Source organism: Notechis scutatus, chromosome 1, assembly GCF_049901735.1.
Source record: "Notechis scutatus isolate UNSWTSFEM ecotype Mainland chromosome 1, rNotScu1.2, whole genome shotgun sequence".
Classification (NCBI taxonomy): Eukaryota; Metazoa; Chordata; class Lepidosauria; order Squamata; family Elapidae; genus Notechis; species Notechis scutatus.
This window is the reverse complement of record NC_142009.1, coordinates 231,545,329-231,560,942: the sequence shown is the minus strand read 5'-3', so window position 1 is coordinate 231,560,942 and position 15,614 is coordinate 231,545,329. Positions and strand designations below refer to the sequence as shown.

General features: G+C 40.4%; 1 protein-coding gene across 7 annotated transcripts in view; it reads left to right on the top strand.

The window, feature by feature from the left end:
- Positions 1-15,614, top strand: part of SYT7 (synaptotagmin 7) — a 294,001-nt gene that overhangs the window by 213,892 nt on the left and 64,495 nt on the right. For 2 of the 7 annotated variants that reach the window (XM_087950624.1, XM_087950625.1), the window contains 2 exons: positions 2,346-2,477; positions 11,277-11,645. The exons of 1 other annotated variant lie outside the window; for it this stretch is intronic. In XM_087950624.1, the coding sequence (XP_087806750.1) occupies positions 2,346-2,477; positions 11,277-11,645 (501 nt within the window). Of the gene's footprint in view, positions 1-2,345; positions 2,478-3,559; positions 3,776-11,276; positions 11,646-15,614 lie in introns of all 7 variants that reach the window. 4 more of the 7 variants (XM_087950627.1, XM_087950629.1, XM_026682555.2 and 1 more) reach the window with 3 other exon arrangements.

Below are 15,614 nucleotides of genomic sequence, written 5' to 3'. Positions count from 1 at the left end.
TATGGACACCTGCAATTCTGCCTGTACATCTTCAGATGAGTTGATAAAATCAGTTGATAAAACTTCTGTCCCTCTGTGTGCATTCATGTTTGTGCATGCCTTTATATGTAACTTTGCATATATATATATATATATAATTGTGTATAATATATAGCTATTTATGTGTTTGTGTGTGTGAAAAATATGTATATATGTATGTTGAAGATATGTGCTCATATATACAGATGTTGTTTGTTAATTCCTGGATGCATGGTCTCATCAGTAGCTTATGGTTCTAGGTGACACTATTAGCCAGTCCCTCAGCTAAATCAGAACAATGGATGCCATGCTCCAAGGCCATGATAAATGTGTGAACCTGATCATTATTTCCCTTGTGCTTTTGATCTCTATAACTTATCTGGAGGTCGTGGATAATTATGCTGAGGGTAGAACAAAGCCACTACAAACAATAACCCTAAGACCTTTCTTCCCAGGGACCTGCCAGTAAATAGTTACAGATATGAATAGAAACTCTCTTTTTACACTCTGCAGCTGCAAAATGTTCATTTCTTAGTCCCATATTGAAAAGGTTCTACAAAAACTCTGGCCCAAAGGCACGACGAAGGAAACAGGCAGGCATAATGAAGAGGTTCGTTTATCTACTTTTTTGCAACTTTTCACTTTTCCCGCCCATTTTTGGTATCTTGTGGATGAACCTTGAGTTCCTTGATGAACCTCAGCTGCCCTTTATAGCAGCAAGCTTTTCATCTTCCCTCTATACATGTCTCAAAAAGCCATTGAAAGGCTTTTAAATCCTGCAAATGGCAAGGACACTAGGTGAGTGGTAAGAGAAGTGGATGCAAGCAGATAGCCTGCAAGGAACCTTTGATGTCTCTAATAAATTTGTTAGACAGCCCCTTGACTTCAAAAGCTATTGTGAAATCTTACATGTTGTGACTCAATTGCCATTGGAGGCACTCTTAAATTCAGGAGGAGATGGTTAGTTAGGCTCTAGCTGTTTACAGAATGGGTGATCTAACCTACTTAGCAAGCACTGTGAGCCCACAAACTCCAGCCTGAGGCTGATCACCCTCCTTGGCCCCTTCTGCACAGCTGAGCAGAAGATCTACACAAGGAAATGCCAGGTCCCTCAGGCTGAGTAGGCCTCTTCTTGAGGACAAGCATCTAAAGTTTTATCACTTCCCATGTTCCAAAGTTGTAATGACAAGATCAGGAAGAACACTCCAAGCCAGCTCTTGCTTCAATTAAGGTTTTTTTTCCCATTCAAGGGACCACTATTGCCCCTCCCCATTCCTCCAGAAACAATTTGAAACCAACCCACAGTTGTGTTTGTGCTTATCAACTTAAAATGGCGATGAGCAACACTGAAGATTCTGAACTTATTTGAACGTTATTAGAGACATGAACCAGGAGAATGGTTGAGGAAAGAGAATAGAAGAATGTCAATAGAAGAATGGAGTCAATGCAAAGCTGTGGCACTCCAGGTAAAAATACTAGTTTGGCTGCAAATTCAGGTACTGTATATGCAAATGGATCTGGAACATCACCATTATCAATAAATTAATTAGGTTCAGAACAGATTCAGCTGCTGCAAAGCCCATCTGTAGAAGTAACCCTAGATTCAGTATGACAATTGAGCATTGACTAAGGTTCCTCCATAACCTTGATGCTGTTTTCCCACCATCACTTTATTATACATCTGATGAAAGAAATCTAAATAGCTACCTAAAGATAATTTTCTTTTGGATAATAATAATAATAATTGGGCAAAGAGGTGCTTTTCTCCAGTTTGATGCACAAATTCTGCACAGGAAACCGGAAAAGATTCTTTCTCTGCACAACTGCAATAGTTTTAGCTGATGTTCCCACTATTTTATAAAAAAGTTATTGTCCAAGATACTGCTTTGTTTTCCACACTACCCACTTTGGATGAAAAAAATACAGAAAGGCAAAAATCCTGTCCCCCAAAAGAAACAGTGCAGGTAAGAGACAAGGTAGAGTCCTGAGGAAAGAGCCTTAGAGTCATTTAACAGAGGTTTCTTTAACACGAATCCCTCTCTCTCTTTCTCGTTCTCCCTTAACATCTGCTCTGGAGATGCCTGCTCCTATCTTTTTTCAGCTTTGCCTTAACCTATATATCATCTGAGTGCGTATGTGTGTTTGTGTGAACACATGGGTATGAGGCACAGAGCTTTACCTTCCACAGGAGGAGAAGTCAACACTAACCTTGCTGTCTCTCATTTGGGTTATTTTTTTTTTCTCCTTCCTCCCCTTGCAGGAATTTAGATTCTCTCTCTTGTATTTCCCTTTGTTTTTTTTTTCTCCCCTCTCACCGGCTGATCTAGTGATCTAGACAGAGACTTTTGGAATAACAATGACAACACAGTGCAGCAGAAATGGAGTTCCTACCCTCCCAAGGAGTTTATACTAAACATATCACCTTACGCCCCATATGGTGATCCACGACTTTCCCTCAAGTGAGTCTCTCTTTAACTGATTTGATCATACATACTGAGTATATGCACACCTCTTTCCCACCTACCCATCCCTGCTTTCCTCTTCCCCCTCCTCTTCTTTCCCTCCCCTGCACTCTACTCCCTCCCCATGGACATATGGCCATGGAGACGAGCAACCCCTCCTCCCTTCTCTTTCTACCCTGCTCTTTCAGTGGTTCACAACTACTGGTTGGTACCCTTGGAATATCAGACTTGTGTTTCCATTACTCCAGGAACTCTATTACCTGGGGCTCAAATTTTGGTCCCAGTGAAATGGAAAATACTGTGCTGATAGGTTTGTTGAAACCAGATTAAGTCATTGACTTATTAAAGTTTGAAGTAGTCAATCATACAGCCAATTTAAAAGGTGGTTTGGACCTAATAAATTCATTATGATTTCAGCCAACTGAAAGGGTTGGCACTGGATAGCAACTTAAACCCTTAAATCCACTTCAAAAGCCATTGCATTCCTTTTTTACTTAAGGTCTTAGCCCAGGCTTTTCCCCTGCTAGGCTTATATGGTGCTTCCAGTGGTTTGAGAACCACTGCCTAGCAACTCACTGAGAAAGGCCAGCACCGTCCCTCCCTGTACCCTGGTTCCTTCGGCTCTCCTCTCCCTCACCCACCCACTCCTTTTCTGCAGCACAGGATGGGGTTGCCCGTTTTGGTCACCCTCTCAGCGTATTCTCTGCATCTGCACTTTGTGGTGGTGGTGATGGTAGTGGTAAGCTCTCTCACTAACATTGCTTTTTTTCTCCCTTCGCCTGCACAGTGCCTCTCCTAACAGTCTTATCCATTATTCAACCCTTCGTTGTCTATGGAATTAACTTTGGCTGCAATCATAACTTCACAAGCCAGGGCTGCCTGCTGCCTTTGACTGGGACAAAGGCTCTCCTTGGCCCTTTCTTTTGCAGTGCTGATCTCTCTCTTTCTCTCTGTCTGTCTGTCTGTCCCTTGTCTGTCTCTCTTTTCTCGTTCTCTCTCTCTTTCTCTCTGTTCTCCTCTTCTTCATGTGACCTCCTTCTCATTGCCACCTGCCACCTCTCTTTCCTGACATACCATAGTGGCTCATTGCTGTCAGGTGCAAAGTTGGCTGCCTCAGCCACAGCTGGGTTGGCAGGAGAGCGAGAAGGATGCCACGGAGAGAGGCAGCAGCTCCGAGAGGACGGCATGAAGAGCAGCGTGTCTGCCCACAGCGAGCCCAGCATTGGGAAGGCGGGGAGAGGCCGATGGCAAATGGTGCAGAGCCACCTAGCAGCAGGGAAGCTCAGCTTATCCAAGTGAGTGAGAGTGCATCCCAGGCCTGGCATGACCTGGCCTGCTGGCCCCAAAGGCATTGCAGCTAGGAGCATGGAAGATAAACGTGTCCAAATCCCATAATGATCTTTCTGCTGAAGTCCAGACAAGCACCGAAAAATATGAGGGCTGTCATAATGACACTATAACAGAATAGTCACAGTGTGGTGGGGATAAATAAATCTTGAGGGAGATGGTTGTGTTCTTCAAAAAAAAAGAGGGGTGAGTTAAAGGCTTGAGAGAAGAGCTTTTTTACTTTTTAATGCTTTGAGATAGATTGCACATATATAAGCATGTAAAAGCTGGTCTCCAGTTGGGTCAATCTAAAAGTCTTTCGATTGACCACAGCTTTTTCATCAATGGCTATATTGCTGGGTCCTTCACAGTAAATATACTGTGAGACACAATATAATTCTAGAATATACTCTTTAGTCGTGTGATTTATTCCCATCCTTCTGCAGTCACAAAAGCATTCAGTACCTTGAGCAAAAAAAAAATGTGTTCATGTAATCCATCATTTCTAAATCTAACTTGAATCCAGCTTTCATTGTTTACTCTTTTGCAAGAGAATCACATTGCAATATCTCAAAACTGGTGAACTGTTGTAGAAGGGAAGGAACAACTGACTAGTAAAGCACTTTTTGTATCAGATATTCCCTAAGGAACTCCCTCTAAGGAATTTCTCTGTGAAATCTGTTATTGCATTATCTTCTTAGTCATTGGCCAAAGACTGATGACCTGGAATAGGGGTTGTACATTTGATGATAAGTAAAATTCTTGTAACTAAACTGGAAAAAGAATTGAGGGACAAGAAAATACCTCAGTTATCCATAATTTTATCGCATTTACTTGCTTATTTTCATTATATTTTTTTAAGTGTCCAACAAGGAAGAAAAAAACAATGGAAGCTGAGTCTGACTGAATTCTAGTGTTAAATATAAACCTAAGGCCCTAATGGCTAATCTTCTCTTAGTAAGGCTTCTTTTATGGAATCATTAAGATAACTTGTATTTACCAGACACTTTTGGTGGTCAACATCTTACAAGCAATTTTGGTATTGTCAGACTCTGTTCCTCCTCTTATGCCTTTGCTTGTTTACGTGTCTGATTAGGTAAAGGGAGATAAGAGCAGCAGCCTCCACTTACTGTATGTGTGACAATACAGATTGGGTCCAAGAAGAATGATCAAAATAGTAGAAAAGAGAACAGGCAGTAATAAAGGTCTTAAAGGGATGCCCACTCCAGAATCTTTTCCTCAGAACCCCATAAAAACCTGAAGTACAAATTTCTAACAGTTATACATGGAGAAAGTTGCACACGATGAAGGAGCTTTGGTACAGTCTATCTTGTGCTATGCAGTTCCCACCCCTGAAGCAAAGGCACATTCTGTGGCAAAGGCAGTTTCCATATCAGCATGTGCTTCTTTGATGGAAACAGCATACAAATCTCATGCTGTATGAAATAATAGGATAATGATTTTATCATGGATATTTCTAGGCTGCCAATCGTCATTTTTAAAATGATTATATTTCATTAGTCTGCTGAGAATGAAATATGCTTTGCTAAATTAAGGGTTTGTAAGCTTGGAGACATCAGAGCTAACAAAGCTACTATTGACACCATAGCTAAGCTCACCTTGCCACTGCTATGACTTGCACGATTACATTATGGCTCTTTCCATGACCCATGGAGCCCAACACGTTTGTCAGTGACCCAATAAATCTTTCCCTACTGCCTGTCCTTCCCACCAGACCAGTTATCAGACTAGTATCTCTAAATTCCAGTGTCAGCAAAAAGTTCCTCTAGCTGGGTCTTTTTCATTGCCAACAATTTTGGAAATTTTCTTTTAGAGTTTTTAAGCATATTTGACAATTCTTTGATGGAATTCATGGAATTCAGCATGGTCAATATAGGATCTCTCTGTGGTCCCCTCTCGAAGCAGTGATCTGCTTAACTTAAACAACATGTGCCCTGGGATCATTTTGGAATTGTAAGGAATCAACACTAGCTCTTCTGATCTCTAGGTCTTCAAGAGGTGGCTTTGTATATGTTAATGAATATGGAAATGTTTGAGGGAAGTTGTTTCCTAATGCTGTTTCCTGTTCTATTCTCAACTGCAAGCTCATGGTATCCAAACAAAGTAATATCATCAAAAATACAGATCACTATCAGAAGTGGCTTGGATTGATTACATTAAGTTGGAAGAGTTCTTATTCCTATGATAGAATATTTTATCATCTCCATAACAGGAAGCAAAGATTTGTCCTAAGGGATACATGCCCACAGAATCATTCACTCTGAAGTCTACCATCAATTGCTGGCCTTACACTTATCCAGAATGTACATGGAACTCAGTTTACTTTGTTAGACTATGTCTTTTAAAACCTTTGGGTTTGTGATACCTTCCAGGACTCTATTCTACCTATTTCAAAGCCAAAAACAAAAAAACAAAAACAGGTTCCCTCTATTCTGTCACCATTTATTATCATGCCAAAAATGTAAATGAATATTTGGGAAGAGAGTATTTATCCAAGGTGTAAATGAATACATAAGCACTATATTCATATTTTCCAGAAATTTAGTCCCAGACATAGAGGGTTTTTGATCATATAGCACTTTCTGTGGAGTAAATCAATCATATATATATATATCTGGCATGTGTGTTTTTGTGACTGAGTGCTACTGTGCTTTGTCTGTCTGTCTGAGATAGCCCTTCTGTTCGTCTGCTTGTACAGTGGCCTTGTGATAGAAACTGTATGGGAGCCATCAGAGGTATCTGCAGATATGTCAGAAGGCCAGGTGTGGCAGAGGCTTCTTCCCACACATTATTACTTTGATAGAAATACATGTGTTCTACTTACTCCCAGCCCAGAGGAGCCAATTTTAGTTTCCTATGACTGAGAGGCTGAAAACTGAACTAATTTAGGATTTGATAATAAAAAAAACCAGAAATGAGGTCACTACATGTGGAGCAAGCAGGGAGGAGGAAGGCTGATTTCTGTCTTTGCCAAGCAGGAGGGGGTTAAGCTAGAGGCAGCCAGTACATAAGTAGAAGTACTTAAAACCTGGACCAAAGTAGGAAATGGAGAGAGACGTGACTCATTTCTTACATAGATTTTCACAGTTCTTTTTTCTTTCTCTATATCTATCTATCTATCTATCTATCTATCTATCTATCTATCTATCTATCTATCTATCTATCTACCTACCTACCTACCTACCTATCTTCACCCTATAAAAACTCAACCATTATTTTGTTATGACTTCCCTAAGCAATTCTGCTGATTTGAGTAAAGATGGTTTCAGGCCAAGGTCAGTAGTAGGCTAAAAATGCTAGATCCCCAATTGCTCTTAGTTTCTGAATATTCTTAGTTATACTAAAGAACTTATTTGGTTTTACTTTTTATACAAGTGACATATTTTGTGACTACTTGCCCCATCTGGCTGCTCTAGAAAAAAATATTAGGAGTAGTAAGTCTGGTGGGTGATCAGCTGACTGTGCTCCTCTCTGCTTTCACATGTTCATCTTCCTGTATCGGTGATTGGCTCCCTTTGTGACAGAGGTGGTATTCAGCAGGTTCTGACCAGTTCTGGAGAACCGGTAGCGGAAATTTTGAGTAGTTTGGAGAACCGGTGGTAACCTTCCCCCAGGAATAGAATGGGAATGGAGATTTTACAGTATGCTCCCCCTGCCACGCCCATCAAGCTATGCCTACCAAGCCATGCCATGCCCTCCAAGCCACGCCCACAGAACCGATAGTAAATTTTTTTAATCCCACCACTGCTTTGTGAGATACTCAGACAAATGGCTAGCCATGCCTTTTAGGGAATACTGTATTCAAAATAACTTTCCTAATTGGAATAGTTTCACCAGTTTGCTTATTCAACCACCCTGTCATATTCTGCATTTTCCATACTTCTTTTTGGCCTGTTCAAAAGTCCAGTTTTCAGTTTAATTGCAAGCATGGTTGTTTATAAATGGAGTTAAGTATTTTTTTTTTAAAAAGAAATAGAAGCTAACTGGAAACATATTCTACCAAAACACGTATTCTGTATTTCAAATAAATGATGCAGATGGATGGTCCTTGCAATCTGAGGCAAGAATAGATGTATAAGATAGATTTGTATATAGACCTTCTCATATTTAGCCCTACAGGTAGGTTCAAGAAAGGTACCTGTCTGAGCCCCTGGCAAGTCAATGGAGATGATGGGAGTTATTTGATATGAGGGGACAGCCTCCCCCCCGCACTATTCTTCAGATATTTTCAGTAACTTAAAACTTGCACAGTATATTTAATTCCTAACAAAATGTGCAAGGGCAGCCGCATAGTAAGCGAACAGCCTTGATCATGAATTCCTTCTAATCCCTGCATGTTTCTTTCTGCATTGTCTTATGTCATTATGATCACCCATGCCTGTTTTTCTCTTGTCGTTGGCTGTATGGGTAGCTATGTTGTGCATTGAGTTACTCAATGGCTTGTCCTATTTGGTTAGTTGTGACAGCTTTCCCTACTTATCGTATTGTCTTTCAAGCTATATGTTCTGTCCTGTGCTTCACTGTCCACAGGCTATAGATCATACCTACACGGGTTCTCTCTCTCACATCTACAGGAGTGTGGCCGTCTTATATTTTTCCTACCTATCCCTCCTGGTTTGTTCCTCCAACTAGGCAACTAACTACACGTTATGTTCAGATGCATCTGTTAGAGTCAATCAATCAATCTATTACATTTGTTAAGTGAGTTTTGCCCCATTTTATGATCTTTCTTGCCTCAATTGTTCAATGAACCACCGCAGTCGATAAGTTAGTAGCCCAGCTGTTAAGTGAATCTGGCTTCTCCATTGACTTCGTTTGTCAGAAGGTCACAAAAGGGGATCACATGACCTTGGGAACACTGCAACCATCATAAATCTGAGTTAGTTACCAGGTGTCTGACTTTCGAGGCTGCAAAGGTCGTAACTCTGAAAAAAACTGTCTTAAGTCACTTTTTTCAGTGCCCTTGTAATTTTAAATGGTCACTAAATGAACTGTTGTAAGTCAAGGAGTACCTATATTATAACCACAGGCTAGAATTAAAAATTCAAAACATTAAAATAAATAGAACAAAGCAGAACAAAATATAATACTATATTATAGTTAGTGGTGAGATCATCAGTGGGCAGCCAAAATCTGCCCGATTTTATGGATAATATAGTAGAATTTAACTGCACTTGAAGAAGCTGTATCATACACTGATCTGATAGTAATAAAAAGAGATCAGAATTCTCAGATATTTTGCCAGGTAAGGAATTATGATTCCATGAATCCTCATAGAGGGTACAATGTAACAGGATATGAGTTGTGGTTTTAATCACCCCTTTTCCATAGGGCCACAATCTCAGATCACATGGGACAATTCTGTATTGGCCTCCCCGGAACTGCTATGGAGAGAGCATTACAACATGCTAGAATTGGTGGCCTCTGCATTTTAGAGTCTGCTGTATAGGTATCCCGCTGGCTTACGAGTTGGGAGACTGCTCAAGAAAAGGTTCTTACATAGAGCAGACATCTATCAGAAGGGTCTCAGTACCATTTTAGTTTCATGACTTTAGAAAAGACTCTTTTGACAAGACAGACAGGGTGTTTTAAGATGGGTGTGCCATTTCTTCATTACATTTGCCTCACCAAGAGGCTTATCCAGGCTCCTTGTGTTTTACACTCCCCTGCTTTTGGACTCCTGAGTTTCCTTTTCTGAAATGGTAATTCTTACTTGGACAAATACCCCTAGGCCTCTCTCACACTCTCTATAGAGATATGTGTGTATATCACGTGTAGTCAGACCCCTAATGGCCACTTCAAGCATTACATTTTTCAAAAAAAAGACATGCCTCTAAGATGTTTGCTTACAGATGTATATATCATGTAGATGCACTCATTGAGAAGCTGTTCTTGGATGCAGATATTCTTCACTGAGTATATGTTCAATATTGCACAAAAATGTATAACTTTGTGAGATGTGAAATGACTTCCAAATCAAATCCACTAAGGGCCATAATGAAAAAAAAAAAGGCTGCAATTTGCCTGAATCCATAGAGATAGCCTTATGATCAAAAATTGTGAATGACATCCAATCAGGTAGAGCCACACCAGAAAACAGTAGCACTGCTTTCAGACAAGAGACAATGGCCTATTTGTTCCCTTACTATCAAGAGTTAAGAGGAAAGCTTAAGTGCAGAATTTTCTGCCTTATGATGTGCTTTTGAGTTGCTTTAGGGGGATGAACAAGATGTGAAGGCAAGAAATCTGTGACGTTAAGCTTTGGTCCTTGCCAAACAATCAAGAAGTAAACAAAGTCCATTTTAAAGAGAGCTAGGGCAAGATCAGAGAGAAGAGTTGAATCTCATCTCCATTACCTCCTCTGCTAAAAAGAAACACCTATAGGTACATGCTCATAGTTCTACAGAACCCTTTCCTTGGCTTCTTTTTCCCTAGCTGACCAAAATTAAGCTCAGATGGGAGCAGGGGAAAAGTAACCATGGAAGAGTGTCAGTCATAAACAGGAAATAAATGGTGAAACTCCTGCTAACACATCTTGTCTTCCCTTAATTCTAGCAACACTTTGGCAATGACAGAAGCTTAAAGAAACAGACATGCTAGTAGCAAAGCTAGTTCTTCCCTCAAGCAGTTACCTCAGTTTCCTTGCTCAAAGAGGAAAAAGGACAGTGTTCAGGAACAGCAAACATTAAACCCAACACTCCTGTAATAATCCAAAATAGCCTTGCCTTAGTTGTAGGGTTGTCATTGTCTCTAGACAAGTTCCTGGGGCTTTCACTGCAACTTCAACAAGCCATAGAACGTGTGTTTCTGGTTCTCAGGCAGTTCTCAAAAGCATATAAAGCCAACAGTAAAGAGGATAGGCACCATTATTACATGTAATTACCTAAGAATATTATAATGTGCTCTGGAGGACAGTACTATACCAATTCAAGGGAAAGATGGGGCTGCAACTTCATTAGGGGGGGAAATGGATTAGGATATGTGACAGTTCTGAATAGGAATGGCTTCAGAGAGAGCCAATAGGGAAAGCGATTGTGGAATGTGTCACATGTCACAAGCAACCCATCACAGGCACCAGGGAATTTGCGTTGAGAAAGCAGTCTAATTAGTTTTGAAATGAGGATTGGCATTCTGATTCTCCTTACAAGCTTGGGAGAAAGAAAAGGAGAAGTGGCTTGTGAACACTCTCACACTGAACCCCAAGATTGGAAAGGATCTCGTGATCACAGAAGGGTACAAAATGGCCACAGGGCAGGGGACCTATGCTGCCAAAGATTCAGAATTAGAGGCACAGCTCCCAAGGACAGTGTGTCGCTTCAAACCATGCCTGGCTGAGAGAATGCTGTGCTGGGGCATCTTCTCTTTAACACTCTGCTTTTCCTTCCTCCGATTTTGCCCCTTTACCTTCTTCTCCTTTTTCTCCTTTTCCTTGCCCTCCATCTCCGTAAGTTTTGAGGATTCCACCATGTCCACAGCCACTACCCTTGAGTATATCCCCACCTCAGCAGGAGACCCGAAATGCCAGCGCCCGCGCACCCTCTTGCGCCAGCAAAGCCTCCAACAGCCACTCAGCCAGCATCAGAACCCCAGCCACAACCAGCCCACCACCAGCCAGAGCCTGGGTCACCTGCAGTCCCACACCAGCTCCTCCTCAGCCACTGGCAACCCTCGGGGCTGTCGGAGTGGCCAGTCACGGCAAGGGACCTCCGCTGGCTCCAAGCAGAGGACAGCTGGTGGCCGTAGCCGCTCCAACCCTGGGAGCTGGGATCATATGGTGGGGCAGATTCGGAACCGAGGCTTGGATATGAAATCTTTCCTGTAAGTTCCTTTGCTCTTTTCACTTCCTTTCTGTGTGACTTGCATTTGTTTATTGTTCTGTTTGGTGAATGTCCACTTGATAACTGCAGTGCAGTTAGCTTCAAGCTGATTGCAGACAAGTCAATAATTTGCCTGCCTTATTAGTCTGTCCTTTGTGGAGAAGCAACTTCTTCCTTTAAACTCCTCAGAACTTGTAACATGATGTGGAAGAGTCAATTCCCTAGTACAGAAAAGACACTTCCTAATTCCAGAGGAGGAGATTTTTCTGACTCTTACCTATTGCAACAACTCTGGTCCTTATGCAGTTTCATTTCTTAACCTTTCCAAAATGCTTAGTGAAATTCTTCAAACATTTTTCATTTAACAGCCACAGATATAGACTTGCTGTCCTCTCAGAAAACAAGTACAGCGTTAAAAGTGTTTAGAATATGGAGAACAAGGTTTCAGAATAAGGGTCAAATTGGACAATCGTCTAATTTATTCTCTGTCCGGGTAATGTAATCTTCTGCATCATTTGAGCAACCGGGGGGGCGTTTAACAGAATTGTATAATTGTATCACATCCTCACGTTTTCAGAAGTTAATTGGGGGCTAGAAGAAAGAACCACTGCCACAAGTCTGCCAGTTTATGGAGTGCAGTTTGCTCACCTGTGCTGATTAAGGACAGAGCCATGCCACTGACTCTTGAGGGACTTGAACTGCCTCTTCACTCCAGAATAATTTTGCCTTGAGTGGGAGGGAGAAGAAAACCAAGTGCTAAAGGAAAAATCTTTTTTATGCACTGATCTTACAGGAGAGCTGGCAAATGTCTCTGCAAGGGATGCTTCACTCCCTCCTTCTCCTTCACAATTACGGTCTTGGTTTTCTTATTCATGACATCCTGCCTATCCTTCTTGCTGTGAGCTGTAAAAGATTTGTCAGAGCAGTTTGAAGTGTGCGTTATTTTTAATCTGTTTTCAATACTTTCCCTGTTGATGACAGTTTCTAAATTCCAAGCCCAGAGAAATAATCTGAAGCTTTGCTCTTCCCTTATCTAGAGGTGTGACAAAATCCATTATTTTCTTTGGGATGGGATACCGTCAACTATCCTTTACATTTGGTTTCCCTGTTTGGTTTCTTTCTATTACCTGTTGATCTAAATGGGACATAGCAAAGCGAGGTTGTGGAGTGTGTAAATAGCACAAAGTACATAGACGTGTGTACTTGTTTGTTTCCATACCTGGAAAATCTTAAGTTGTATTTTATATTCCTGTAACTGAACACTGCACTCATATTTACATACAGCTGCACATCACTGACAATACAAACACAAACACATCTGTATAATACTAGCACTAATATATTCTGCTTTCTTTCACCGATAGTCAGGAATAGTTGAGATCAAAGATTCATAGAGATAACTGGTTTAACCAACAATACATTGTTTAGTGAACACAATTATGTTTCAAGGTGCATAAAATTAAAGCAGCATAACAGGTCCAAGCTTGTTAAAAATCTTTTGTTAATCAGCTTGCAATTGTTGCAAGAAATGGTGTACAATTGTGTCTATAGTGTTAGGAGAACAGAACCATCATAGAACCATCTTGTAAATGTATTATATAGGAACAGTGTTAATTACTAATAATTGCTGTTGTCTTTAGTTATACATATATTCCCAAATAGAGCTAAAAGACAGTGATGAGTTACCCTTGATAGATAATGTCTATCAAACTTTGTTGCAAATAAACATAATGATGATGAAAATGGCAGCAGGATTGAAAGGTAAATTACATTATGAAAAATCGGAGGCATTGAATGTATTTAGTGAGAAGAAGATTGAGAAGAAGGAAAAATATTATTTAGAATAAAAATAGAATGAAGAATTACTCACAGAAATCAAATAAAGTAATGTGCAAAGGCTTTTTATTTTAGAATATATTTTGGTAAAATATTTTAACTTTAACATCAGCATTTGAGCAATGCAACATTGGTAGTAATATCTGATGTTCTGAAGTTTTCAGGGAACAGCTTGACAAATATTTTTCAGAGCAGGGTCTTATCCTAGATGGTGTTTAATGATATTCCTTCTAGCTTGTTTTTAATTAATTATTGCATTTAAAATATTCCTTAAGTGCTTTATTGGTACAGCATATATAGCAGCTATTCTTCATAGATACTTTCTGTAAAAGATAGATTTTTTTTGTTGGAACAGGAGACAACAATCTCTTGCTTTTCCCCCAGGCTAGTTTTTTCCATTTATTTACAAAAGAAAAAAGTAGCTGGATGAATTGATCTGTCCAGCTTGAATTGGGAATAGACATTTTGGACAGAGATTGAACTCAGTTGTGCATAAATGAGGCTGCACTGAGATACTTTTGTCAAAGATTTCCAATAGTGGGATCCAATATTTAATTGATTTATATGGCAGTGTTTCCAGTCTTCAGCTGAAACATGCACATTATGATGATTTATCAATACAACAATATCATGATACCCATAACATAATCAATTTTAGGCAGGCCACTCAATATGTTTTCTTTGGGCTGGTTTTTATCATTGCCAATCTTAAACAGTTTTCCGTCATTGGAGTTAGGGAGAATTTTTTTTCTATCCATGCTAATTAAATTGTAGTCAGTGATTTTTATTTATTTTATTTATTTATCACATTTGGAACCTCCTGTCTCCCTCACATTCCAATAGTGATAGTGATGGTGGTGATGCTTTCAAAATTATATATTTATCCGAAAGAAAGAAAGAAAGAAAGAAAGAAAGAAAGAAAGAAAGAAAGAAAGAAAGAAAGAAAGAAAGAAAGAAAGAAAGAAAGAAAGAAAGAAAGAAAGAAAGAGAGCTCAGAGTGGTTTACAAAAAATTCTAAAAATAAAGATACAGTAAAACAGGGGTCCCCAACCACCGGTCCCTGGACCGGTACCGGTCCGTGGAACATTTTCTACCGGGCTGCCGGTTTGCTGGGCGCCGCCATCTTGTTTCGATGAGAAAGTTTTTTTTAAAGACTCCAATTTTTCTTCTTTCCTTTCTCCCAAAATGAAAATACGAAAAATGAACTGCATAAAGTTCTGCTACAGCAGGCACTCGTTCCCCCAAAAAGGAACTCACAAATTACAGAACAAAAAAAAAAAAGAGAGAGGTAGGACCAGGATATAGGCAGACGCAAAACTTTATATGCAAAAAAATAGCCAATCTGGACGGTTAGCCCTGAGGGAAGTGTGGGGGGGCGGGGAATGGTAACAGCCGGCATGCATTTTTCAAAAGAACCACACAGGCTGCTGAGCCCTGGACAGAAAGAGTGAGCTGAGTAACATTTTGTTGCTTCCTGATTGACTAATTTCAAGCTCCCAGCTGCACTAATCGGGCAGGGCCGTGTCGCTCACGTGACCTCCAGGCGCGAGATTAAATTCAAACGGCCGTGTAGGAGGATATGAGGGAGTCGGTTGCGCCGCTTCTGTGGGAGAATCTTTTCATTGCAAGGCAAGCGGGTGGGTAAGCGCCGTGAGGTCAGATGGGGTGCCGCTGTTTAAAAAAAAACTGAGCGAAAACAAATTTAATTTGAATTTAGTGGAAGGACAAGTTTTCCACTTTGTTGGATGGGTTCTAGTTGAACAAATGAAGCCAAAAAAGGGGGCTCTTGCTTTGGGGTCGCTCAGCTCACCTTGCCTTGTCATGTGTGCTGATGCCGGTACCGGGCTGCGGATCATTTTGTGATGCCGGTACCGGGCTGTGGCACAAAAAAGGTTGGGGGCCACTGCAGTAAAAGATACAGAATATCATAAAATGCAGCATTCAAATAATAAGACTACGATGCAGAAAAGTCAAAGAAAACAAAAGATGAAGAAGTGACCAAAAATGACTTTAAAGAGGACAAGGAAAGTAAAATGTGTTTGTCTGCTATTGAAAGAACATCATAGATAGTGCTAGACAGGGCCTTTAAGAACTGTGGAACAAATTCATTATTCATTTTTGTTTCTCTTGTCTT